At 58.6% G+C, this 26,791-nt stretch overlaps 1 protein-coding gene across 1 annotated transcript; it reads left to right on the forward strand.

The window, feature by feature from the left end:
- The first annotated feature begins 2,247 nt into the window (after positions 1 to 2,247).
- ZDHHC19 (zinc finger DHHC-type palmitoyltransferase 19) lies at positions 2,248 to 22,427 on the forward strand. Its single transcript, XM_055316560.1, has 8 exons — positions 2,248 to 2,372; positions 2,677 to 2,798; positions 3,233 to 3,372; positions 4,136 to 4,308; positions 5,107 to 5,212; positions 11,688 to 11,773; positions 12,089 to 12,293; positions 22,248 to 22,427. Exons 1-8 carry the CDS (start codon positions 2,248 to 2,250, stop codon positions 22,323 to 22,325), a joined length of 1,035 nt encoding a protein of 344 aa, XP_055172535.1. The 3' UTR covers positions 22,326 to 22,427.
- The last annotated feature ends 4,364 nt before the right edge of the window (positions 22,428 to 26,791 follow it).

Raw genomic sequence — 26,791 nt, forward strand, 5'->3', positions numbered from 1 at the left:
TTTTATTGCATCATGTTGAAAACATCATGTTGGGGCACCTGGGTGGCTCAGTAGTTGAGTGTCTGTCTTTGGCTCAGGTCATGATCTTGGGGTCCTGGGATCGAGTCCCTGTGGGGAGCCTGCTTCTCCCTCTGCCTCTCTGTGTCTCTCATGAATAAATAAATAAAATCTTAAAAAAAAAAAAAGAAAACAGACTGTTATGCAAAGATCATTTCCAAGCTACCAATTCTCTCCTATTATAGATTACTGGTAAAAAAATTAATTAATTGTAATATATATCATATACTGGTAAAAAATTAATTGTAATATATATAAATATGTAGGTATTTTAAATGTGCATACATATACAGTTATATTTAATTATGACAAATGAAAATAGCTAAAATTTTAAACCATAGTATTTGAAATACAATCAAGTATATTATAGTATTCCTTTTTTTTTTTTAAGATTTTATTTATTCACTAATGAGAGACACAGAAAGAGAGAGAGAAAGAGAGGCGGAGACACAGGCAGAGGGAGAAGCAGGCTCCATGCAGGGAGCCCGACCTGGGACTCGATCCTGGGTCTCCAGGATCACGCCCTGGGCTGAAGGCGGCACTTAACCGCTGAGCCACCGGGGCTGCCCACATTCCCTTTTTTAAATGTTTTATTTATTTAAGTAATCTCTATACCACAGGTGGGGCTCAAACTCACAACCCCAAGATCAAAAGTCAGCAGTCTTCTGACTGAGCCAGCCCAAGTGCCCCCTTAAAAAATAGTATTCTTACTACATTGATTTTAACCCAGTAATTTGAATGTCATGAAGAAAAACTATGTATCTATAGACAAGAAAATATAAGTAACAATAATTGTGCATTGACGAGGGACTTTTACTCTGTTTTTCATCAAATTAATTTCCCCAAAATGTTCCAGTTCATTTAGTCCAATTCCTACTTAGTCCAAAGTAGATCTCTTAGAATTGCATATTTTTTTAAAGATATATTTGCTTATTTTGGAGACAGAGAGAGAGAGAGAGAGAGAGAGAGAGAGAGAGAGCATGAACAGGAGAGGCAGAGGGAGAGAGTGAGAATCCCAAGCACACTTCATACTCCCCAGGGAGCCTGATGCAGGAACCGAGAGCCAGATACTCAACGGACCATGCCACCCAGGCACCCCCGGCATTGCATCTCTTACCCATGTTGAAGAATAGCACAATCACTGTTGAAATTAAAGTGACCTTCAAAAAGGCCATTACACTTCAACACACAGAGCTCTGAAAATATGTGTGCTTGCTGGATCTCTGAAGATTTCCAACTTGGTTGGTGGTGGCAGTTCTGAGGCTAATTGGTGGCGCTGGGTCACAGGGCTATTCCCCAGCTGCAGGAGAGGCTTTGAATGTGAGTATCTGGCAGTTTGGGCTCCAATTGATATGGGGAATGGTCTTTGCCCTTCATGAAGACGTACAGTGCAGGGAATCCTCCAAGCGCAGAGGGGTCCAGATGCTCAGTAGCTAAAACAAATGACAAATGTCGGCTGCATGTAACAGAAAACCCAGTTATCCTCTCATATAATAAGTAGCCCAGAGAGAGCCAGTTTAAGTCTGGGCCAGGGACTCAACGATGTCATCCATGCCATTCTGTGCACCGTGTTGCCGTTGCCGTTGCCTAATGGGTTCAAGATGGTACCGCCAGCCGGCACATGTGGGTTCAAGACCAGAAGAAAGGGACAAGGCAAAGCTTTTTTAAAAATCCTCAGCAGACCTCTAATTATGTCTCATTGCCCAGAATTGTGTCATGATGCCAACCCTGGAAACGAAGGAACCTGGAGAATTATTTAGCTGCCCCTCCATGGTGTAATGACAAAAAGGAAGAAAACGGAGAGAGGGTGGACAGCAACCACTGTCGCTCTGGCTGGCACCACGCCTGGGAGGATGAGTACAGTCACCCACCTGCTCCCCGTGTGTCCCTCTGATCTCAGGCGTCTCAAAGCCAACCCACAGGGGGGAGCTCTCACTCCGTGGCACAAGTGAGGGGGTGCAGTGGTGACGGTGGGGGGGGGGTTGCTCTTGGAAGCGGCCCTCTGCACTTGCAGGCGTTCTGCCGGGGGGGGCCCTGGCCTCCCTTCTCCTTGGCCTCTGTGATGTCACACTGGAACTTCCCTTCCACCCTAGGCTTCCGAGGCTGCTGTGGCCATGGGGTTCCTAGAGCCAGCGGGGTTGAGGGAGCCTGGTGGCCCTGGTCTCCCCTGGGGGCGAGGGCGGTCGGGCCATGCCGCTCCTGAAGGCGCCCCATCTGCCGCCTGGGGCCCCGCTTCCCTGGATCCTCCCAAGCCTGTTTGCCGCCTTCAACGTTGCGCTGCTGCTCATTTTCAGTGGCCTCTTCTTCGCCTTCCCGTGAGCCTCCCTCCCCCACAGGCCGCGGGGTCCCTACCGAGGCAGAAAATGGGAGCAGGGAGGCAGGGGAAGTGCGGGACGGGGTGAGGGGAGGGGGTGCTCCAGGCCGGGGAACGCAGGTGCAGAGGCCTGGGGGCCGTGCTTGCGCACCCGGTGACGATCGGTGGGGTGTCCGGGGGGGTCTGTCACCAGCCTGGGTACTTGGAGCGGGCTCCGGCGTGTGTGGGTTCTGACCCAGTGACGGGGTCGGGGTTGGGGGGCTTCAGGCCCTCTGGGTCAGGGCTGAGCGCCGCGCTGGTCTCAGGTGCAGGTGGCTGGCCCAGAACGGGGAGTGGGCCTTTCCCCTCGTCTCGGGCCTCCTCTGCGTCCTCACGGTCTTCAGTCTGGTTTCACTCAATTTCTCAGACCCCGGCATCCTGCACCAAGGTGAGGCGCTGGGCCTGCGAGGGGGTGGCCATCCCTCAGGCCTCAGCACCCTTCCCCGCGCACCCTCATATGCCCATATGCCCGGGCCCTGCCTCTGGCACTTCCCGCTGGGAGCCAGGGACACGCGGCAAAACAGAATTCGGGAGGTTCTCCTGGGGCTTCGCGGCAGCTGGGGCGGGAAGCTGGCTCCCCGAGGCCCTCACTTCCCCCTTCCTTCTCCCCACCTCACCGACTCAGTTTCTGGGGGCTGAGTCCTCACAGAACTCTCCGGGCTGGAGACCTACCGTCCCTTTGGTGCCCTCTGCGCTTGGGCAGCTTGCTCAGTGGGGACCGGGACACCCCGCCCAGCTCCCCCCTCACCCCCGCCCCCAGCTGGAGCCGGCCTCCCTACCCCAGCAGCACACTCCTGCTGCCGCCGTCCTCCTCCCTCCCAGGCTCCAATGAACAGGGCCCTACGATGGTGCACGTGGTGTGGGTGAACCACAGAGCCTTCCGCCTGCAATGGTGCCAGAAGTGCCGCTTCCACTGCCCGCCCCGGACCTACCACTGTCCCTGGTGCAACATCTGTGTGGAAGTGAGTGCCCTCTTCATGCTCACCCTGGGGCCCACAGCAAGTGTGGAACCACTCCCAGGACGGCTAGAGGCCAAGGGGGCCCGTAACTCTTGGTCACTCGTGCAGGCCACTACCTGGGCACCTGCACCTGTCCAGGGAGGTGAGCCCCTGCCTGTGCACATGCTGACACTCACGGACGCATGACACTCTGCGGGGCCTGCTCAGTCCAGGGGGCTCAGAAGTCCACTCCCGTCGTACCCCAGGCTTGCTGGCACTGGCTGCCCAAGGGCCTCGGGCTGGCTGGAGGCCGGGCCAGGAAAGCTTCGCCTGGCTTCTTGTCGTGTCCAGGCCAGAGGCTCTCCTGGGCTCTGAGGGCTTGTCTGTCTCGTGTCACAGCCCGCAGAGGTTTGCAGATGTGCCGTCTTCTCCGGTCCCTACAAACAGAGGCCGGCTGGGAAGGGTACTGTTACCCTCATTCAATGGATGAGGAAACAGAACCCAGAGATGTTCTATGTCCAGCCCAGTCACACCGGGATGTGTCTCCCAGAAGACCAGGCAGGCTCTGCGTCCAGAGGCCGCTTGCCGCGTGCCCTCGTGGGCCCCAGAGACGGCAGCGCTGTAATAGAAGTGCTGGCCTTAGGGACCCTGTGGCTGGGTTTCTCCCTAGGGATGGGAGCCAGTTTGGGGGCCAAGGCCAGGTGGCCTTTGGGAACAGGGGTGAGGGAGAGGGTAGGGTCTCAGATGTGGGGGTGCCCTCCACTCCTGCTCCCTCCCTCTTACCCAGGACTTTGACCACCACTGCAAGTGGGTTAATAACTGCATTGGTCACCGCAACTTCCGCTTCTTCCTGCTGCTGGTCCTGTCCTTATGCCTCTACTCGGGTGCCATGCTGGTGACCTGCCTCATCTTCCTGGGGCGCACGACCCACCTGCCTTTCTCCCTGGACAAAGCCATGGCGTATCCTCCGGGGAGCCTCGCAGGGGGCGGCTGGGGGCGCAGTCAGGGGCAGAGGCCCTGGTGGCCGTGGGGGTGGGGGGGTGGGGAGGGTGGGACTATGGGGGGGAGACTGCAGGTGGTGGGGAGGCACTGACTGCAGGTGGGGGGACTACAGATGGGGGGACTGCAGGTGGGGGGGAGGGACTGCAGGTGGGGGGACTGCAGGTGGGGGGGAGGGACTGCAGGTGGGGGGAACTGCAGATGAGGGGGACTGCAGATGGGGGGACTGCAGGTGGAGGGAGGGACTGCAGGTGAGGGGGACTGCAGGTGGGTGGGACTGCAGGTGAGGGGGGACTGCAGATGGGAGGGACTGCAGGTGAAGGGGACTGCAGGTGGGTGGGACTGCAGGTGAGGGGGGACTGCAGGTGAGAGGGACTGCAGGTGAGGGGGACTGCAGGTGGGGGGACTGTAGGTGGGGGAGACTGCAGGTGGGAGGGACTGCAGGTGAGGGGGACTGCAGGTGGGGGGACTGCAGGTGGGGGGACTGTAGGTGAGGGGGAACTGCAGGGGGGAGGGACTGCAGGTGAGGGGGACTGCAGGTGGGGGGGACTGCAGGTGAGGGGAGGGACTGCAGGTGAGGGGGACTGCAGGTGAGGGGGACTGCAGGTGAGGGGGACTGCAGGTGGGGGGACTGTAGGTGGGCGGGAGGGACTGCAGGTGGGTGGACTGCAGGGGGGCGGGCTGCAGGTGGGGACTGCGGAGGGCGGGGCCGCGGGGCGGGGCCAGGACGCGGGCGGCGCTGCTCCTTAGCTGGCGCAGCCTCGTGGTGGCGGTGCCGGCCACCGGCTTCCTGGTGCCGCTGTCCCTGCTGCTGCTGATCCAGGCGGCGTCGGTGAGCGCGGCCGAGCGCTCCTATGAGGGCAAGGTACGCGGCGCCCGCCCCCGCCCCCGCCGGCCCTCCCCGGGGCCCCGGCGGCCTGACCCCCTCGGGGGCGCTGCTGCACCCAGACGCGTCTCGGGTCCCTCCTGCCCCGGGTCCCGCCTGCCCCGGAGCTCGAGCAGGTGCGCCCCCCGCGGGGCCTGGTTCTGGGCGCGGAGGTGTCGGTCCGCGCCGACCGTGCGACCGGAGGAGCACCTGCCCGGGGCGTCCGGGGCTCAGCGGCTGAGCACCGGCCTGCGGCCCAGGGCGTGACCCCGGGGTCCGGGATCGAGTCCCGCGTCGGGCTCCCTGCGTGGAGCCAGCTGCTCCCTCGGCCTGGGTCTCTGCCTCTCTCTGTCTCATGAGTAAATAAATAGAATCTTTAAAAAAAAGAAGGAGAAGAGCCCCTGCCGACGCGGCTGGGCCCCGGGAAGGGCGTGTGCTGGGCGGAGCTCAGGGAGCAGCGCGGGTGGGCGAGGGGCGGCGCCTGCGAGTCCCCAGGGCTGGGGGCTGCGGGGCGGGACACGGTGCTCACGGGAGCTCAGACGGGCCTGGGACGTCGAGCGGCGGCCCGGGACTGGCCAGAGCTGAAACGCCTGGAAAGTCAGGCGGAGAACAGAGTCTTGGTTCAGGGGAAGCTTGGGAGCCACGACCGGACTTTTTTTTTTTTTCCTTTTCTTTTCTTTTTCTACATGCAGTAAAATTCACCCTGTTTCAGTGCAGCTCTATGAGCTTTGACCAACGCACAGCCCTGCTCTGTAGTTACCACTAGGGTCAAGGTTTACAACAATTCCACCCACCCCAAAAAATACTGCCGCAGGCCCCCCCCCCTTTTTTTTTAAACGATTTTATTTACTCATGAGAGACAGAGAGAGAGAGAGGCAGAGACACAGGCAGAGGGAGGAGCAGGCTTCATGCAGGGAGCCCGACGTGGGACTCGATCCCGGGACCCCAGGGTCGTGACCTGAGCCAAAGGCAGAAGCGCAACCGCTGAGCCACCCAGGAGTCCCTCCCTCAGGGCCTTTTGTCCTCAATTTCTCTCCCTGCTCGCAGCCCCTGGCAACCACTTGATCTGTTTTCTCTCCCTTTAGTTTTTCCTTCTCCCGAGACTCCCGTGAACGCAGCCATAGCCTGTTGAGTCTGGCTTCTCCGGCTCAGCATCTGCCGCCCATCCGAGTCGCTGCCCGTCCCCATCCCTGTGGCTAGTGTCTTGTTGATCCACTTCCGGGCTAAGGGCTGTGTGGTGGTTTCCAGTTTGGGGGATTATAAATAAAGCCGCTGTAAACGTTGGTGGATAGGCACGTGAACGCAGGTTGTCATTTCTCTTTAGGTGAATACTTAGGAGTGGCATTGCCGAGTCCTAAGGTGACTGTATGTTAAACCTCATGAGACCACCATAGTGTCTTCCAAAGTGGGTGCGTTCCCATGGTGCTGGGTTCCTGTTCCTAGAGGCAGTGTCACTCACATTTGGTATAGTCAAGATTTTCTGTTTTTTTTTTTTTAATTTTAGCCAGCCTGGTAAATGTGAAGTGATATCTCACGGTGATTTTTTTAATTGGCCTTTTCCTAACAAGGAGTGATCTTGTGAGCATCCTTTCACTTTCTTATTCGCCATCTACACATCTTTGACTAAATGTTCCAATCTTTTACCCATTAAAAAAAAGTTGGGATTTTTAAAACTATTGAGTTCTACGAGGCCTACTCTGGATTCAGAAACGTGTTTTGCAAATATTTTCTCCCAGTGTATGGCTTGTCATCACAATTTTTTTTTAATGGTGTCTTCCAAAGATCAGGAGTTTTAAATTTTGATGAAGGGCACTGTTGGTTTTTTTCTGCGTTTTTGGTGTTGTAATTAAGAAAGCTTTGCCTAACCCGAGGTCACAAAGATTTTCTCATATTTTCTTCTGGAAATTTTATAGTTTTAGATTTTATATTGAGGCCTATGATTCATTTTGGGCTAAATTTTGTATGGGATGCAAGGTATTGGTCAAGATTTATTACTTTTGCATAACTCCAGCATCATTTGCTGTAAAGATTATCCTTCTTCCATTTACCTTTGCACATTTGTCAAAAATCAGTTGACTAAATAGTTGTGGGTGTATTTCTGGATTCCCTACTCTTTTGCCAATACCTCACTGTCTTGATCAGTAGGTTTGTATCAAGTCTTGAAATCACACAGTGCGAGTTCTCCAAATTTGTTCTTCTTTTTCAGAGTTCTTTTGGTTATCCTAGGTCCTTTGATTTTCTTTTTACCTTTTAGAAACAGCTTAATTTCCACAAAAAAATTTGCTGAGATTTTTATTTGGATTACGTTGAACCTATAGGCCAATTAGGAAAATTGATATCTTAACAATATTGAGTGTTTGAACCCATGAACCCCTTTCCACTTATTTGCTTCTTTGATTTCTTTCATCAGCGTTTTGTGGTTTTCAGTATATAGATCTTGCGTACATTGTGTTAGATCTTTTCTAAGTATTTTGTTTTTGTGCTATTATAAATGTCTTTAAATTTCATGTGTATTTGTTCATTATTGTAAAAGATACAATAGATTTTTGTTTATTGGTCTTGAATCTTGCAGTTTTGCTGGACTCACTTATTCTAATAGCTTTTTTGTTGATTCACATAGAAAATCATGTCACCTATGAATAAGGACAGTTTTATTTTTTTCTTTCTAACATGAATGGATTTCTTTCTTTTTCTCTTCTTACTGCACTGTCTTGGATCTCCAGTACGGTGTTGAGTGGGAGTAATAAAAGTGAACATCCTTGCCATAGGATTCCTTTAGCAGGACAATGACTTGACTAACGGTGGTTGTTGTTTTAAGTAGGCTCCACACCCAACGTGGGGCTTGAGCCCTGAGATCATGAGTCGTGTGATTCATGATCTGACTGAGCCAGCCAGGTGCCCCAACTAAAGGTTGTTTTAGGAAGAGTGTAGTTAGTTGCGTTGATGGGGGAGGGGGGCTGAAGACGGTGAGGGCTGAAAGGACAGAGGCACCGGTGTTGCCTACCACCTCCCATCCCTACAGCCAGCACCCAATCACTCCAACCTTCCCCTGTTGGCTCCCAGCCCACCTGTGACTCTGCTCTAACCCATTAGCCCTACACATTACCTTCTGTGCAGCCTTCTCTCTCCAGCCCCAGCCCATCTTTTCAGCCTCTCTGGGGCAGCACTCTCCCTTCTCACGTCCCAAGGGCCTTCTAGTCCCTGGTCACACCATTGGCCTGCCCTGTCTCCACTGCTCAGAATGGGGCTTTCCCAGTCTGTGGTCTCCAGTCTTTTTTTTTTTTTTTTTAAGATTTTATTTATTCATGAGAGACACAGAGAGAGAGAGGGAGAGACACAGGCAGAGGGAGAAGCAGGCTCCATGCAGGGAGCCCGATGCGGGACTCGATCCCGAGTCTCCAGGATCACGCCCTGGGCTGAAGGTGGCGCTAAACCACTGAGCCACTGGGGCTGCCCCAGGATCTCCAGTCTTAAGAAATCTAAATGTGGTCTGCACTCTGTGAATCACTGTATTCTGTAATGAATGGGATTCATTCATTCAGGGCTCTTTCCTGTTACCCACAGAACCCGTTTCAGGCATTCATTCCCTTCCTACCTCCATCCTCGAGCCACATATCCTGGGGCCGCTTGCTTGGTGGTTGATAGCAAGGGCTCTGGAGTCAGGCTACAGAAATTCAAACCAGAACTTCCCAGCAGCAGGGAGATCTTGGGTCTGTTACTTAGCCGCCTGGTGCTTCAGTCGTCCCACTTGTAAAAGGCAGCAGCGTGGGTCGATAAGCGTAAGACACACAACAGTGGCCGGTACAGCGAATGCCCTCGTATCGCTGCTGTCCTTACCTTCCTTCCGGTCATCACCTACAGGCATTCATGTCTCTCCATCTTAAATACAAAGCAAACTCTCCTTTCCATCACAAGCCTCCCTTCCAGCTGTTGCACCCTCCCCTCCAGCAGAGCCATATTTCTTTCTTTCTTTCTTTCTTCTTTCTTTCTTTCTCTTTCTTTCTTTCTTTCTTTCTTTCTTTTTTTTTTTTAAGATTCTATTTATTCATTGATTCATGAGACACAGAGAGGCAGAGACACAGGCAGAGGGGGAAGCAGGCTCCACGCAGGGAGCCTGATGGGGGATTCGATCCCAGGATCCTGGGATCATGCCCTGAGCTGAAGGCGGATAATCAACCGCTGAGCCACCCAGGTGCCCCCAGAGCCATATTTCTTGAACGAGTCGGCTGTGCTCACCGGCATCATTCGTCACCTTCTCCAGCCCATGCGGCGCCTCCTCTGCTCAGGGGCACACTGAGGCCCTGCTCTCCAAGTGCTCCCCAGCCTCTAACACTAATCTCTCCAGGCTGCACACAGCAGCGTGGTGCTGCATGCACCTGCCGGGGCCCTTCCCCAGCCCCCTAGGGCCCAGCTCTCTACTCTCCAGGGCTGCTGCTCCTCTGCCTGCACCTTAGAGTCTTGGCACCGGCTCCCTGCTCCTCTCCCTCATCCCCTCTCCGTGCTGCCCTGATCACTCCCCCGCTGATGGTGTGTCCTCATCCCCAGTGCAATGCCTCGGACACTGTTGAGGTCCCAGAATATTTATGAGCAAATGGGTGAATCTATACACAAAGAAACTGGTAACTGCTTTGGGAGAGCAAGAGTGAGGGAGAGAGAAAGAGAGGAAAGCCTGAGGCCCTGATCCTGGGAAAGACAGGCGGAGAGCAGAGGCAGCCGGGAGGCGCAGGGCATGGGGCGAGAAGGCGCCCACCTTGGTTACTGTCCTGTGGGACGCGAGCAGGACAACTGGGTCTGGAGCCAGTGAGAGAGGACAGTCAGGGGACTTCTGAACTGCTGGATTCTGTTCACATCTGAGAGGCTCTCCTGTGGGGAGGGGAAAGTGCTGCCCTTCTCAGTGAGTTCTAATGAGTTCATTAGGCAACTGTCATGCCTTTAAGCGTTGAACAGTCAATGCCTCTGTAAACTTCATGTACATCTAATAAGTCAAAGTTTTCTCTAAATTTACAATTCTAATGGCAAATGTAATCAAACTCTTCTAACAATTTAATTAAAATTGCAAATAGAATATCAGGTTCCCTTAAATGCTTTAAACATATTAAAGTGGGCAGGACTCAAAGTATCTCAATGGTTAGTGCTGCCTTTTGGCAGCAGTGGAACACTGTGGAGGCATCTTGACTTTTCCTCCCGTAGGTGTCATGTTCTCTCCATGAGGTCCTGACTGGTTTTCATGGAGAATAGTGGTGAAGGTCAAAATCTTGGTGACAGGGGCATGGGACACGAGGGAGCTGGGGGTGGGCTGTGACAGACATTTTGTTGCTGAGGCTCTTGAAGTGAGGGAGAGAATCAGCTGGTGCTGGGGAGGAGGAAGAGGGCGAGGCTGTTGGGTGGGTGGGGGGAGAACTTGGTTAGGAGTGTCCAGGAGATAGGGGCACCTGGGTGGCCCAGTGGTTGAGCATCTGCCTTGGGCTCAGGTCGTGATCCCGGGGTCCCAGGATTGAGCTCCCTGCGTGGAGCCTGCCTCTCCCTCTGCCTATGTCTCTCTCTCTCTCTCTCTCTCTGTGTGTCTCTCATGAATAAATAAACAAAATCTAAAAAAAAAAAAAAAAAAAAGAATGTCCAGGAGAGGACTTGACCTTGGCCTTGCCCTTCACTGCATTTGTGCTCAGGAACTTCAGTCCAGATTTCCAGGGCCAAGTTATTTTGTTAGGGAAGTATGACTGGGGGCCCCACGCAACTGCCCTTCTAGATAGTGAAATTCAGTGAAGACACAAGTTTGGAAAAAATGAGAGGTGGGGGGGCAGCACCTGGGTCGCTCAGTTGGCTCAGGTCATGATGTCAGGGTCCTGGGACAGAGCCCCACATGGGGCGCCCTCCTCCCCCCTGCCTCTGCCTGCAGCCTCCCCTGAATGTGCTCTCGGGCACCCCGCTCTCACTCCTGAGCAGTGGGGAGGGGCAGAGGGAGAGGGAGAAGCAGACTCCCCACTGAGCAGGGAGCCCCATGTGGGGCTCCATCCTAGGACCCTGGGATCATGACCCAAGCTGAAGGCAGGCACTTAACCGACTGAGCCACCCAGGCGCCCCAGTAAATGACATCTTTAAAAAACAAAAGAGAGAGAGGTGGGCAAGTAGGGAAGTTGCGGTAGGGGTGCAACTGTCTTTGGAGCAGTTTAGTGACAAAAGAAAGATCTGAAAGTACATCTGGAAGCAGGTATAGCGCAGGAGGATGTGGTGTGGCCAAAGGAAACAGAAAAGGGGGGATACTGCAAAAGGGGGTACAGGTGACGGGGCAGGGGCCCTGAGAAGGCAGAAGTGGGTGCCTACAGAGAGCTACTCAGAGGTGGGTTGATGGAGACCTTAGCTCACTGTCCCTGCTTCTCTGCCCTTGGAGCTGCAGCCCGGGGGGTGGGGGGTGGTAAGGGGGGTGCTGCCCAGTCCTGCTGGATCTGAGTTCCTTCCGGCCCTTGCCCCCCTCTAGGGCCAATACCTGCAGGGATACAACCCCTTCGATCGCGGCTGTGCCAACAACTGGTATTTAACGATTTGTGCACCACTGGGACCCAAGTGAGTTGGCTGACCAGAGGCCCGAGGGGTGGCCCCTGGGGCTGGGGGGCGGGATGAAGCCGGGGCATCTCCCCTGGCCCTTATACGCCCTTCTTCTTTCAGGGTTTTCTGCAGGGCAATGTGAGAGCCTCTGGGACCCCCACTTCCTTGCCCTTGTGGGTTCCTGCCCCAGGTTGTGGGGTAGAGGGACACTGTAGCCTGGATAAGATGGTCCCAGCTCTCCGCAGGGCCACGCCTTGGGCTCTGTGCTCCCCAAGCTGAGGGGGTCCAGGCCGGGGGGCCATGACCCCTCTCATCTGGCTTGTTGCTCCCCAGGTACATGGCCGAAGCTGTCTGGCTGCAGAGGATGGTGGGGTCTGACTGGGTGCCCAAGCAGAACCTGCACGGGCCACTGTGCTCCTCGGCGCTCCCTCCCCCAGCCCTCCCAGGGCCCGGGCCTGGCCCCCAGGCCCAACCTCCGGGTCTCTGCAAGCCTGGGACGGGTCCCCCAGGGAGTGGTGAGGCTGCAGCCCTCCAGGAGGTGAGGAGCGTGTGTGGGGGCGCCTGCAGGCTGTACAGGTGTTGGGGGGCCCCCTCGCCCCGAGCTGGGCTGGCCCTGAGGCTGGGGGGGGGGCGCTCAGACCTTGAGGGAGGGGGATGCTCCACCTGAGCGGTGCTGGACGTTAAGTCACAGGCCTCCAGGATGCCCAGGGGCCCGGGGACAGGAAGGAAGAGGCGCCCCAGCACTTGCGGCCCCCACTCTCTGTAAGGCCCGGCCCGCTGCTGTGGGGCTGCTGAGGCTGGGCCGCGCCCCCAGCGCCCGGGGTTCCTTGACCTGGAGGCAGCCTCGGCTCCGGGCCCCACGGAGGGCGGGTGGAGGGGCCCTTAGGGGTGCCCGGGGCAGGGCAGTGCCGCCCCTCGCCGCACCCCCGGGCCTCTGTGGGCGGCTGGGCGCCAGCCCCTCGCCGTGGGGGCGGCCTGGGGGGCCCGGGCTGCGGGGGAGCGGGGGGGGGGGGGGCGGGGCGGGGCGAGGGTCGTCCGGAGGGCCGCGGCGGGAGGAGGCCGCTGCTCCCGCTGTGCCCCGCCGCACCCCCGTCCGCCTGCAGGGGGCGCCCGCCGCCGGGAACTCTCCGCCCCGCCTGCCTCGTCGCAGGGGGCCCTCGGGGTGGGGGGCTCAGGCTGGGAGCGGGCCCTCTGGGTGCCTCATCCCTGGAGGGCCCCCTGGCTCCTCACCCCTGGGGGGACCCTCTGGCTCCTCATCCCCGGGGGGACCCTCTGCCTCCTCACCCCTGGGGGCCCCCTGGCTCATCTCTGGCGGGCCCCCTGGCTCATCCCTGGCGGGCCCCCTGGCTCCTCACCCCTGGGGGGACCCTCTGGCTCCTCACCCCTGGGGGGCCCCCTGGCTCCTCATCTCTGGGGGGGCCCCCTGGCTCATCCTTGGGGGGCCCCCTGGCTCCTCTTCCCTGGGGGGGACCCTCTGGCTCCTCACCACTGGGGGGGCCCCCTCGCTCCTCATCCCTGGGGGGCCCCCTGGCTCCTCACCCCTGGGGGCCCCCTGGCTCATCTCTGGGGGGGCCCCCTGGCCCATCCCTGGCGGGCCCCCTGGCTCCTCTTCCCTGGGGGGACCCTCTGGCTCCTCACCCCTGGGGGGACCCTCTGCCTCCTCACCCCTGGGGGGCCCCCTGGCTCCTCTTCCCTGGGGGGGACCCTCTGGCTCCTCACCACTGGGGGGGCCCCCTCGCTCCTCATCCCTGGGGGGCCCCCTGGCTCCTCATCCCTGGGGGACCCCCTGGCTCCTCATCCCTGGGGGGCCCCCTGGCTCCTCACCCCTGGGGGGGCCCCTGGCTCCTCATCCCTGGGGGGGCCCCTGGCTCCTCATCCCTGGGGGGGTCTCCATCGTGGGACAGTTCTGCAGCCCTTCTTGCCAGTGGTGCCATCCTGACGGCTGCCTCCTGCCCGGGGGGTCACCTGCTGGTCCAGGTCCTGTCGCTGGCACGGGTCCCAAGCCCCCGGGGTCGGAAGCGGGCTCAGGGGCGGGAACCGCCTCAAACTGAGGCTTCTCTCTGGAGGCCAGTGTGTGACTTTAGGGATAGAAATGGTGGCACTTCCTGAAAGGCCATCAGAGGACAAAGCAGGGGGCGCGCCAAGCGGCAGGGGTGCGGTGGGCACACAGGGAACGCAGCGCTGTGGCTGTGGCCCTTCCTCCGCCAAGCAGCTAACAGAGCCCGTGCTCTCCCGAGGGCCTCCGCCCCCGGGATCACAGGGTCCCTGGAATGCTGACCCGAATCTCGGGGACGGAGGTGGGGGGGGCAGGAATCCGAATCTGAAGTCTTATCAAGGGCCCCCTGTGATGCTGCCACCCTGAAGTTTCAGAGCAGCCACACTGCTTCCTGCCATCCTGGTGTCCGGGTGGAATCAGGGTGTGGTGACGGTGAGAGGAAGGGATGTCGCCGAGGGATCATGTCCTGTGGCGCGTGTGCCTACGTGCACGTGCTCGTGCTTGGGATGGGGGTGAGGGGCAGGAGCCCACCCTCCGGCGGCGTCAGCCCAGCCTGGAGAGGTGGGTGACTGGTGACGGAGACGTCGGTGTTCCATGTGCAGGGCCCCTCCAGGCCGCTCTTCCTTCTTGCTCCCACCTGGAATGTTCCTGGCGGCCTCAGCCCTTCCTCTCCAGCCCCCACTTTTCCATGGCTCTGGCTGTCTGGGCTCCCCACCCAAGCCCAGGGCCTCCAGGTCTTGCCTGTCCTCTTTGCCCTGGTCTCAGGGCCTCTCCGTGCCCAGGCCCCTCCACGTTCAAGCCTCTCCTCCGCTCTCCTCCCCGCTGAACTCGGGTTCTTGGGCTCCGGAAGGGGTGCAGGCTACTCCCCGGCCTACGGAAAGGAGCCTGGCTTTCGGCCTTGTCCTAAGCAGCTCCCGCCGCCTGCTTAAAACGCTTGGGCCCACGCTACATAAGGAAGCCGTCCTGTGTGTCTGGAGAGCCTGCCGTCCCCGGTTGCAGGCGGAGAAGAGGGCGCGAGGCCTCCTGAGCCCCCGACCCCAGGATGGCACACACGTCTGTGTTTGTCACCTGGCTGGGGGGTTTCAGAGGATGCAGCTCAGCTCAGGCAGCCCAGCAGTGAGGACAGGCCCAGGCTCCCTCCCAGATGGGCATCCTTGGGCTGGTCTGAGCCTGGGCCAGAGGGGAAGAGAAACCAGGAACCTAGGCTGAGGCAGCTGGCTGGGTACCCAGGGGGTGCCGGCCTGGAGCCCCAGACCCTTGGCCTGGTCCTGCTTGGCCCTCCTGCCTTCTCCCTGCTGCTCTACCAGGTTTCAGAGCCCTGTGACCGGTCGTCAGACGCTGCCAACGGGGTCCGCACCTCTAGCCGCACAGGGGACTCGGCCCCTGTCTAGCAGGGCCTTCCAAGTCTTTTTTTTTCCTTAGGATTATTTATTTCAGAGAGAGGGCAGGCGTGAGCTGGGCCAGATGGGGGGCGGGGAGGAGGGGCAGAGGGAGAGGAAGAAAGACGCTTTAGCCGACTCCGTACTGAGCATAAGGCCTGACGTGAGGCTTGATCCCAAAACCCTGAGATCATAACCTCTGCTGAAACTGAGAGTCGGCTGCTTAACTGACTGAGCCAACCCAGGCGCCCCAGGGTCTTCCAAGGCTTAAGCCAAGTGTGAATCATCTTCCAGAAAGCCTGGGCCCTGGTTTCCCCACTGGGCAAGGACAGAATCATAACTTTTCTCAGGTTCTCAAAGGTGGCCATAACCCCTTCTGCTCTGGGACATAGCTTCTGGGTCTGTCTCAACCCCCCAACCTGAGATGCCTAGGATTTCTTTAGGAAGGTGCCTTGGATCAGGCTTCCCTGCTCCTCAAGGGACCTAGGTTGCCCCTTCCTTTGACTCCCACTACGCCAGTTCCTGAAGCCTTGGATGTGCCCTCAGGGAGTCCTTCCTTCCAGGCTGGAGGTCTCAGCTGGTCTGCACCCCCTACCCTCTTCTGCTGAACCTGCCCTTGATTCTCAGACACACCCCCCTTGGAGCCCTTGGCCCACTGATAAGAGCAGGGCTATTATCTGGGCCCAATTCTGGGGCCAGCTCTCCACACACCCAGGAAGCCCTGCCGTCCCTGGACAGGAGCCAAGGAGTGAGCGCCCACCCGGTAGGGTGCCAAGTCCCCATGAGCCCCTCTGAGATGTTCCCAGTCCACACCTGGAGCCTGGTGGTGTGGATTGGATCTGGGATGGGGAGCCCGGAAGCAGCCATCCCTTCCTCTGCAAACCTTTCCTCCACAGGCCTTCTAGAAGGTCAGGGTGTTGGGCCGGGAAGCACACTGGGCTGGGGGCCACTCTGCTACCAGCTGGTCTGCTATGGGACGGAGTGTCTTCCCTCTGCATGGCCTCCTCCCTGGTGGTTGGTCGCAGGACCCTAACTCTTTAGAGACACACGGGGCTCCGGGGTGACCCTCCTCAGCCCCTCCCCCCCAGTTTCACAGGCAGGGACCCTGGAAGGAAGGGCTTGCCTAGAATGACATGGTGTCCAAGCCGGGCCGTGCTCCCTCTGTTTGCCAGACTGCCTGGCGCGTTCCTGCTCCGGGGACCGTTCCAGAAGAGCAAGGAACTGGGCAGCCACCTGGGCCCCGCCTTGCAGCCCCCCATCCTCAGGGCCAGCAGTGCACTGCGGTGCAGGGCCTGGGGAGTGATAAGAGGGCCCGGCTTAGCCCTGCCCACAGCCCTGCGCCGGGGGTGATAACGATGCCTGGTGCCCCGCCCGGGGCCCTGCCTCTGAGGCAGGTGCTGGGCGCCGGAGGCTCCTCCGTGTGGGGGCGGGCCGGGCCTGCTGGGTCCCAGGTGCGCAGCCTGGCACCCAGGGATGCTCCCCTGGAGCCCCAGCCCGGAGCGTGGGGTGACGGTGTGCAGGGCCCCAGTAGGAGTGCCCAGTCCGGGCCTGTGCCCCGACCCCAAGCTCCCCGCAGGTGCCCCGCTGCCTGGAGATGGGGGAGCAGACTGCCTCCTGGGGTGGTGGCCGCCCTGTGACACGGGGGCCCAGGGCTGGGTGGGCGCCCACCGGGTGGGCAAGCCGTAGGGTGTCCACCACCCAGGGCCCCCCAGGCCGCGTCTGGGTCTCACAGACCGTCCCACTGGCTGGGGTAGCCCCCGAGGCTGCCTGAGCGGTGGCGTCAGTGCTGCAACGTCATGTCGGGCTACGCGGCCTCCTACCGGCCCCTGGCCTGGGCAGCTGAGCCCCGCGACCTCGGACGAGGATGCTGCTGCTGTGGCTCCCACTGGGCTGGTGCCCTGCTGGGGAGCGGGGGGGGGGGGCGTCCTGGGGACCGGCCCCGGGGGGCAGGGGTGGGGCCGGCTCAGCACCCCGCAGGTGCTTGATCCAAGGCAGTGACCACGGCCTCCCCAGTGGAGGCTGGGGGAGGCTGGAGGAGGCTGGGGGAGGCTGCAGGAGGCTGCGGGAGGCTGGGGGAGGCTATAGGACGCGGCCTCGGCAGGCCTTCCCGATGTGCCGGCCTGGCAGCTGTGGGCTCCCCGCTGGCGGGCTGCAGGGGCGTCCGCGGTGCCCCCTGGGGAGCAGCCAGCCTTGGTGTGTCTGGGCCAAAGGAGGGGAGGCCTGTGCGTCTCCAGGGACCGGCAGGATGGCCCCCGCGGGCCCTGCCTCCCGTGCTGCGGGGTCTCCCGTTGACGCCACGTTGCTCCTATTTTGTGACCAGTGGCCCAGGAGAAGGAGGCCGAGGACTCAGTCCCCTGCGCCCTGTGGGGCTGCTCAGGGCCACGGCCCGGCCTGGCCTCCTCTCCCGGCAGCCTCGGAGCACGGTGCGGGCGTCTCAGTCTGGCTTCAGCCCTCCTCGCTCCTGCTTCTTGCCTTTCCCCTCGTGCCCCTCTCTGCCCTGCCCCCTCTTCACCCCCCCGCCCCCCTTCCTGGACTGCAGCTTCCAGGAACACAGAGCTAACTGTCTGCCAACTGTCAAGTGACACCTTTGCCTGTGATTCTTGGAAGCCCAGCGGGTGGGGAACCCGCAGGCTCTGGGCCCGGCCAGGGGCGGAGCGGCCTGGGGTGGGGGGGCTCGGCCGTGTGGGGCCCCCTCCTCCCCCCAGGCCCGCGCTCTCAGCTGCCGGGTCAGGGCAGTCCTGCTGTGCAGCTGGAGGCTCCCGGCCCCGAAGGCTCCCTCCTCAACGGCCAGCTTATTTCCCAGAAGAAACCCAAAGCACCAGGTGGGGGGGGGGCTCTGCAGGGCACCCCCAGGTCGCCTCCTACGTAGAGGCAGGTGAGGCCAGGTTCCAGCCCTCCTCCCTCTTCCCTCCCTCTCCTCCTGTCACCCCACCTGCGCAGCCAGGTGGGTCAGAGGCCTGTGTTGTAGAGCAGGAGGCACCCTTCCTTCCAGAGCCCTAGGGCCGTGGCTCCAGTGGGCAAGATCATGAGGACACCAGGGACAGTGGAGGACTGACTGCGGGTTGCTTGGCTTGCAGGGTCTCAATCCTCAGACGACTTGCGAGGAAGGTGCTGCTATTACATCTGTGGACGTGACCCTGGGCCTCGGGTCTCTGTCTTCCTGTCTACAAGTACAGAATTTTCTGGAGGCTCCTTGGGCTACTCTTGCCCTGACCTCCTAGAAGTTTATGACGCAGTGACCAGGAAGGAGGGTCCCTGGCGTGGGGACAAACCCTGAGGTAGATAGGGCCCCTGGCAGGGCTTTTTGAACAACACATTAGGGTCCTTTACCTGAACCTCATCTGTCCCCCGTTGCAGGGGCTACATTAGGTCACCAAACAAGGGTCCTGATCCCTGGGCAGGACCGTTGGCCATCTGCTCTGCAAAAATCCCCTGCCCGGTGTTCACTAGATGACTGTTCCTTAGCCACTGACAAGACCCGAAAGGCTGTCCTGCCTGCCCTCTTGCTGGCCGGGCAGTGGGACGATGCAAAGGAGAGGGCACAGGCTGGGCATCGGGGGGCTGAGTTGGAAAGCAGGCCCTGCTGCTTAGGGTCCTGCGGCCCTGGAAAGCCTCTAGCCTCTCGGAGGCACCTCGCGGCGTTGTGGGGATGGTCCCCACCTAGCATAGGCCACAACCCAGTGGCTGTGGGGTTGCTGTCAAGAGAGCAGGAGGAGGGCCTGCTTAGGCTCCAGTATTTGTCTCCATTTCCCCTCCTCGGGCCTCCTTCCCTAGCTTTTTGGGTCATTTGGAAATGACCAGAGCCAAGAATGGACCACCTGTTTTCAAATCCCAGGCAAAGCCTGGGTTGCCTTCCTTGGGTGACTTCTCAGCTCCCTGTCTTCCCCACCAAGTATCTGGTCCCTAGGGGGTGAGCTGGCAGGACTTCAGTTTGGGGCAGGGATGTGGCCCCGTGCTCTCTGCTTCCAGCTGGCACCACCATCCGTCGGTCCGTCTGGGCCCCTGGAGTGGAAGCCCGGGCAAGGTGTCAAGGCTGGTCCGGCCGGGCTCTCTGATGCTGTAGCAGACACTCGGGCTGCACCCCGTCTTGGCCAGGAGGCTCTGTCTGCCTTGGACACAATTCAGACCAAAGAGCAAAGGAGGTTTGTTCCTAAAGCAGAGACCAGAAGTAGGCACACAGAGGCCTCTTTGCTTTGGAGTTGAAGCTTCTAAAGATTTGTTTTCTTTGAATATCCTGCCACAGGAAAGAGAAGCCAAAAATCAAACATGACTGAGACGTAAATATCAGGTGACTTTAAAGGAACAATTTGTTTAGTTTCCGTCCCACCCTGTTTCTGCTCAGTAGGGTCTCAGGGACTCGTCCCTGGGGTTGGGTGGTGGGTCCGCACCCTCCTGGGTCCACCCGTCCAGCCCCACCGGGAGGTTTCCGCAGTACAGGATCCAGCCAGAGGGCCTGGCCCCGCACGTGGTCCCAGGGGCGGACCGTGGCCACCCAGCTCAGGAAGCGGAGGCAATTGCCTCCATCCTCCGCCGCGTCGGCACCCTTGGCCATGCCCTCTTCCCTGAAAACGCTCCCTTTATCCTTGACCTCGGGGATTGGACACACCTGCCTCCTCCTGACTCCTCCGGCTCTGCCTCCCACTCGCCTCTACCAGGCTCTGTCCGGCGCCCCCTCTTGCAGAGCTCACACCCTTGCCCTCTATAGCCTTGACCCTGCCCGTGCCCCGGCTCTGGCCTTCGTTTCTTTTCTTTTTTCCAGTTTTCCTGGAGTATATATAGGTGACAGATATGATTATAAGGTATTCAGTGTACAACGTGGTAGTTTCTGATCTGCATGCACTGTAAAAGGATTCTCCCCATTGAACTGGCCTTACTTTTCTGACTGAGTGATCCCGGGGCCTGGGATCGAGTCCCACATGGGGCTCCCTCTGCCTGTGTCTCTGCCTCTCTTTCTGTGTCTCTCATGAATGAACTATTCTGGTCGAATGGTTCCCTTGGGGTCCCACCCGAGGCTCAGGGCCTCTCCATATCCCGGCACAGTGGGGACAGGAGAGAAAGGCAAGATGAAGTCAGCCATCGAGGGAGAGGAGCTCTTTGTTAGCCTGAGGGAACAGCTAGCTGAGCAGGGTTCCAGGGCCTGGATCCCCGGAGACGCGCCTGGGTGTCCCCGCCTGTTCCCGAGCCGAATCCAGAAGGTGTCCCATAGCTGGCCTTGAGCAAGAGGGAGCAGAGTGGGAGGAAACCTCTGGGCAGCCTCATTGGCCCTCTTTGCCTCCAGGGTTCCTGTGGGGGGGCGGAGGGAGGGTCTGGGTAAAGGAGCTTCTAGAGGGGAAACCAGTCGAGGGCTTGGCGCTGGCATCTAGGGAAGAGCTGCTGAACAAAGCTAACCAAAAAACTGAGGCCAGACCTGGGATAGTGGGACTAAAACTTCATTCATTCAGCAAATACTGAATAACTACAGTGTATTCAGGAGGTAATTTAATGATTTTTAAAAAAAATAATGTGTTCAGTGCACCCGGGGGTGCTCAGGGGTTGAGCATCTGCCTTCTGCCCAGGATGTGACTCTGGGGTCCCTGGATCAAGTTCCCCGTCGGGCTCCCTGCAGGGAGCCTGCTTCTCCCTCTGCCTGGGTCTCTGCCTCTCTCTCTCTCTGTCCCTCATGAATAAATTTTAAAAAAAGGAATCACACCCCTCATCTCTTTAGCCCCATTTTGAATCATGAAAGGCCTCCTGGACCCTTCAATTGTGGCCTCAAGGCTGGGTGCAAGGGGGGGGTGACAGAGCAGCTGCCTTCACAGCCTCGGTGGCCTCGAGGCCTCTGTCAGGAGGTGAGGGCGCCAGCCTCACCTCCTGCCAGGGGAAGGTGTGTGTATGTGTCCCCTGCGTGCCTGACACCCACTGCCCGGGTCATTCGTTCCCCACCGCTGCCCCGCAGGGAGGTTCGAGTTACCACCGTCTCCTCGTGCAGCAGCAGGTGAGGCCGGCAGCAGAGCTGGGCCAAGGCAGGGGGTCCCTGGGCCGAGGCAGGGGTTCCCCCCCCCCCCCCGGCTGCCTGCAGACAGTAGCAGGGGGTTAAACCCATTTCTGATTACGCCCATTGCAAACCCGTTTGTCTTCCCCTAGAAAATCCCACTGTCAGGATTGCTTCTCCCCTCTTTGTTCTGGGGCCTCTCAGTCTCCCAGACCGCCCCCCCCCCCCCCCCCGCAGTTAGCAGGTCCTCTCTCGTGTCATCTCTGTGATGAAAGCAGCCTCCTGAATGGGAGAGGATCTAGGGTCCCCAGCCCTCCCGCCACCCACCTCCCGCTGAGCTGGCTGGCTCCAGGGACCTTCTGCTTCCTTTCGCAGCTTCCCTATTTGCTTCCCAACTGTCTGCTTCCCCAGCCTGCTCCCTGCCCCCCACACCACCCTCTGTCTTCTAATTCTAAAATAGGACGGCAGGGGGAAATTATGTGCATTCCTCTATCTGGCCTCAGATCTTAGGCAGGCATTGGAGAGAAAAAGTACTCGATCACCTTCCTGTTTTGACTACCGGCACCGGTAATATTTTTCTGAAAGCCCGCTGCGGGCGTTCAGGGGTCTGCGGGTTAACCGGCCCTCGTCAGGCTAATCCGAGGGCCTATGTACCCTACGAATCCTGTTTCGGGGTGAAGCGTCTTTAGACCCCACCTTGAAATACAATGTACTTGGAATTCGAGGGGTGCCTGTTAATTCTTAACAAGTTCAAATCTGCTACGTCTTGGGAGGGATCCCTAACCCTGCTTATTTGGCTGCTCGTCCAGACTTCAGGGTACTGTTCTAGGGAGTAAAGTACCCACGCTGTTCACCACTGCACGCTGTCCTGGGGGCTCAGGCCTGAGCCTCTCTGAGCCCCAGCTTTTTCCTATGTGAACCGGGTCAACAGTCCTGGAGTGGCTCTGACCACTTCAGAGGTGGCAGTGAGGTGCCAAGCACAAGGTGTGGACGTACTTTCTATGCTGAAGGTGCAGGGCACCATTAAGAAATTGCGATATGCGTGCCCCCATTCTACCACTTAATTGACCTGCTTTTTTAAAAAAAGATGTATTTATTTATTTATTTATTTATTTATTTATTTATTTATTTATTTATTTATGATAGACACACACAGAGAGAGAGGCAGAGACACAGGAGGAGGGAGAAGCAGGCCCCACGCAGGGAGCCCGACGCGGGACTTGATCCAGGGACTCCAGGATCGCGCCCTAGGCCAAAGGCAGGTGCCAAACCGCTGAGCCACCCAGGGATACCCAACTGACCTGTTTTTAAAGAGTTAAAGCTCCAGTCCCCAAACTTTTTAAAAAAAGATGTTGTTTGTTTATTTGAGAGAGAGAGAGAAAGAGCTCAAGCAGAGGGAGAGGGACAAGGAGACTCCCCATGGAGCAGGGAGCCCGACGTGGGGTTGACCCTAGGACCCTGAGTTCATAAGCTGAGCCAAAGGCAGTCGTCTGAGCCGACTGAGCCCCCCAGGTGCCCTCCAGCGCCCAGCTACTGAGTTCCGGTTCGGCCAGGCCCCACGGAGCTTGAACGTCCCAAATTCTGAGCTCACCGACTGGCAGGAGGTACGTGCTCTGATGGTGGCCTGAAGGCGGGACTCCCAGGATGAGTGAATTTCTCATGGCACAGTGAGGCCCTAGCCTTGTCCTCTGCACCCCTCTCCCAGTGGAGCAGTGGGGGACCTGGTCCTTGGCCTCCAGCGGGGAGCCAGTGAGTCCTCCAGGCAGAGGTCCTCCTGCCCATAGCCCCTGCACACCTGCTGCAGTGGGTGTGGCCTTAAGCTGCCCACCTCTTACCTCAGGGTCTCCCAAAACATGCTGCCACGGCCTGCTCATTTCTCCCCCAGAGGACGTTGGATTTCAATAGGTAAATATTTATTGTAATGGCCATGGGAAAAAAAATATATATCTAGCTCAAGAGAGGCCTGCCCTGACCAAGAATAGAAGGATTTGGAGACTGAGTTTTGTTTGTTTTTTTTGAGATGGGGTTTTTTTTTTTTATTTTTTTATTTTTTTATTTTTTTATTTCTTTTAAAGATTTTATTTATTCATGAGAGACCCAGAGAGAGAGAGAGAGGCAGAGACACAGGCAGAGGGAGAAGCAGGCCCCCTGCGGGGGAGCCCGATGTGGGACCCCATCCTAGGACCCTGGGGGTCACACCCTGGGCCAAAGGCAGATGCTCAACTGCTGAGCCCCCTGGATGTCCCAAAGTGGGAGTTTGTATAAATGGGTTATTTAAAAGGCACAAGAGAGGCTGCATATATTAACCTATCGTGTGGGCTCTGTGGTTTTTTTTTTCCAATATATATATTTAAATTTAAACTCCATTAATTAGCAGATCATGTATTATTGGCTTCAGAGGTAGAGGTCAGTGACTCATCGGGCTTACATAGCACCAGTGCTCGTCCCATCATGTGCCCTCCTTCATGCCCGTCACCCCATCCCCCTGTCCCCCTCCCAGGCTCTGTGTTCTTTAGCAAAGTATATTTTCCCACAAAATGAGGTGGTTTAACATTGATTTGATGGCGCATCCCAAGTGCAAGGTAGAGCAGGTGATGTGCAGGTATGGAAACCCTGTCTCAAGTCGGGGAAATGCTGTTTTCCATGTGATGCTCTCAAGCATCCAGGAGGATGTGTCGTTGGCCCCTTCCCGGGGCGAGGATGGGCACAGAGTGGCGGCTGCCCGGTGGCGGGGCGAGGGAGTGAGGGGCCCGACCCAGCGGAGCCAGGGCAGGTGCCGGCGGGCTGGTCTGCGAGCAGGGCCTGGGGCAGAGCGGCCCGCGAGGGTGGTGGGAGCTGGCGGTGGGCGCGGTGGGCGTGAGGGGGCCGCGGGCAGGCGCCGCCGGAGCACTGGTGCAGCCTAGAGCGGGCTGCGGGGCTCCCCGAAGCTGACCCGACGGCGGGTGGGAGGACTGGAGGCCTGGCGGCTGCACCCGCGCAGGTGCGTCCCACCTGCCCGGCTCCCCCACGCCGTCCTGGGGACGGCACCCCGCACACCCCCAGGGGGCTCGGGCGGGGACCTTCCTGCTGGAAGAGCCATCAGAGTCCTTGGGCCTGGTGCCTCTGAAAACACTGCCGGCAAGGGCTCTCACCTGGGGCACGGCCCGGTGCTCACCTGCCCGATGGCCACGCCTCGCCGCCGCACCTGCCCGGATGCAGACAGACTCCCAGAGCCGGGGCCGAGCCCCGAGTGCGAGCGGCCTTGGCCTCCCGGGACAGGGAGCCCCCGAGGGCCAGGACGGGGAGCCCGCACGAGGAGCCCGAGGTGACCGCCCGCGGCCAGCCGCTTGCAGGGAGGTTTGAAGGCGACAGGCCATGGAGGGGTCATAACCGAGGGCACGACGCCCGGCCCGGAGGCACCTGCAGGCAAGGGCAGGGTGTGAGCGAGGAGGCCGAGGGCACGCCTGTGTGCAAGGCTTCCTGCACACCGCGTGGGGGGGGGCAGGTAAGGGGCCCCCAGACAGATGAGGGGCACGAGGCCGGGAAGCGTGGTAACCCCCTGGGCACCGGCTCAGGCCCTCGGCCAGCGCCCGGACCCCCAGGGGGAGGCCAAGGGAAGACGGCCCGGGGGCCGGGGAGGCACAGGTTACCCCGGGCCGGGGGAGCGGCTTGAGGAGGAGGAGGAGCAGTGGCTGGTACCCGGGTACCCTGACCGGGTGAGGCAGGGGTGCAGGTGCAGTGGCCAGGTGCGGGGCACGGGCGGGAGGCCGGGGGGTTGCGCTTGGTTGGGAGAGAGGGACCTCTGGTACCGGTTAAGAGAAGCCTCCCGAAACCTCCAGTTCCAGAGTTAGCTTTCGGTTTCAGAGATTACTCAACCCTCCTTATTTTTATCTTAAAAAACAAAAAAAGTAAAAAAGCTTTTCTTAAGTCAGTTCTCTTCTTTGTAATACCTGGGAGCTAGGATGGGGGGAGCAGCAGGTGCCGCTCCCGGGTCTCCACCGTGGGGGCCCCAGGCTGCTGGGAGCCACCTGCCTGGCCCGGAATCCCTCGGCCCCCGGTGGAGGCTGCGGGAGTCCTCTCCGTGTCATAACTGGGGAAACCGAGGCACCGAATGCTCAAGTCCCCGCCTCCGGGCCCCTCAGCCAGCAAAGGGCAGAGCTGGGCTGCGACAGGTGCTCCCTCCGGGCCAGGCTCTTCCAGCCCCGAGCACCCAGCGTCCCCCCCACGCACAGCCTCGGGCTCCCCCGCCGCCCCTCTTCCCAAGGTCCCCGCAACTTGGAGACGGCTCTTATGGTGACGTAAACGCTTTTTTCTCCTGACTACAGAAGTGGAACATACCTATTTTGGAAAATTTGTAAAGTATAGAAAAGAAGAAAATGGAAGTTCTCGGTAATCCCACAACCCAGAACTAATCACTGAACATTTTGGGGAATAGCCTTCCTGTCTTTCCTCCGTCTATCAAGAGGCATATGTAATATCGCCACCACACAGGTTTTGTAGTTTTTAAAAAAGAAACTTATTTATTTATTTATTTATTTATTTATTTATTTATTTATTTATTTAGAGAGGGTGTGTGCGCAGGAGACAGAGCAGGGGTGGGGGAGAGACTCTCCAGCAGACTCCCCACTCTCACAACCCTGAGACCATGGCCTGAGCCAAAATCAAGACCGACTGAGCCACCCAGGCACCCCTCATTTCGTCATTTTTAACAACTATTTAGAAATATAATTGACTGGGCAGCCCAGGTGGCTCAGCGGTTTAGTGCCTGCCTTCTGCCCAGGGCGTGATCCCGGAGTGCCAGGATTGGGTCCCATGTCGGGCTCCCTGCATGCCTGCTTCTGCCTCTGCCTGTGTCTCTGCCTCTCTCTGTGTCTCTCATGAATAAATAAAATTAAAACAAAGAGAAAGAAATCACTGATGTTTAAGAAAAAAATATAATTGACTAAACTGGACATATTTAAAGTGCATGATCTGGGGCGCCTGAGTGGTGCCGCCAGTTAAGCGTCCGGCTCCTGGTTTCTGCTCAGAGTCGTGAGATCGAGCCCCATATCGGGCTCTACACTCCTCGCAGAGTCTGCTTGAGATTCTCTCTCCTTCTCCGTCTGCCCCTCCTGCTTGTGCTTTCTTTCTCTCACTCACTCTTTCTCTTTAAAGTAATTAATAATAACAAAATGAACAATCTGGTAAGTTTTGCCACACGCGGAGGTCCGGGAAGCCGCCGCCACAATGAAGACACAGCACACGTGCAGCGCCCACCAAGGGTCCCCGAGCCCCTTTGGTAGCCTTGCCTCCCTCCACTCCTACCCCAGGGCTCACATCCTGAACCGGGGAGTCCCCGCCCGTGTCGCAGGCCTGAGTGGCAGGAACCTGGCCAGGGCCCCACATCAGCCCTGGCTCTGTCTCACGGTGCTTCAAGGAGCACAAGCCATAAACCTGTGGGTCAAAGGGCGCTCGATCTTGTCAGCTCCGGCCTCTGCTCTTGGGCCAGCTTGCCAGTGGGCCTGCTCCTGTCCTTCCTCCAGCTCTCAGCTCTCCCCCTCCGTTACTCAGATCTGCCTCCCCCACCCCTCCCCCTTCCCTGCTCCCTGGACTTGCCTCCCCCCTCCTTGGGTTCTGTGGCCTCTCCTGGGAAGCCCGCAGGTGTCCCTGGTGGCAACTGCCACAGGCCTGTGTAGCCACGGCTGTCTGGCTGCCCAGGCAGCCAGTGCTGG

Source organism: Nyctereutes procyonoides, unplaced genomic scaffold, assembly GCF_905146905.1.
Source record: "Nyctereutes procyonoides isolate TBG_1078 unplaced genomic scaffold, NYPRO_anot_genome, whole genome shotgun sequence".
Lineage (NCBI taxonomy): Eukaryota > Metazoa > Chordata > Mammalia > Carnivora > Canidae > Nyctereutes > Nyctereutes procyonoides.

Excerpts from the sequence above, each read along its gene's own strand:
- ZDHHC19 (XM_055316560.1), top strand. The coding sequence starts at position 2,248 with ATGCCGCTCCTGAAGGCGCCCCATCTGCCGCCTGGGGCCCCGCTTCCC. Across the intron at positions 3,373-4,135 it reads GGTGCAACATCTGTGTGGAA|GACTTTGACCACCACTGCAA; the intron begins GTGAGTGCCCTC and ends CCTCTTACCCAG. Across the intron at positions 11,774-12,088 it reads TGTGCACCACTGGGACCCAA|GTACATGGCCGAAGCTGTCT; the intron begins GTGAGTTGGCTG and ends GTTGCTCCCCAG.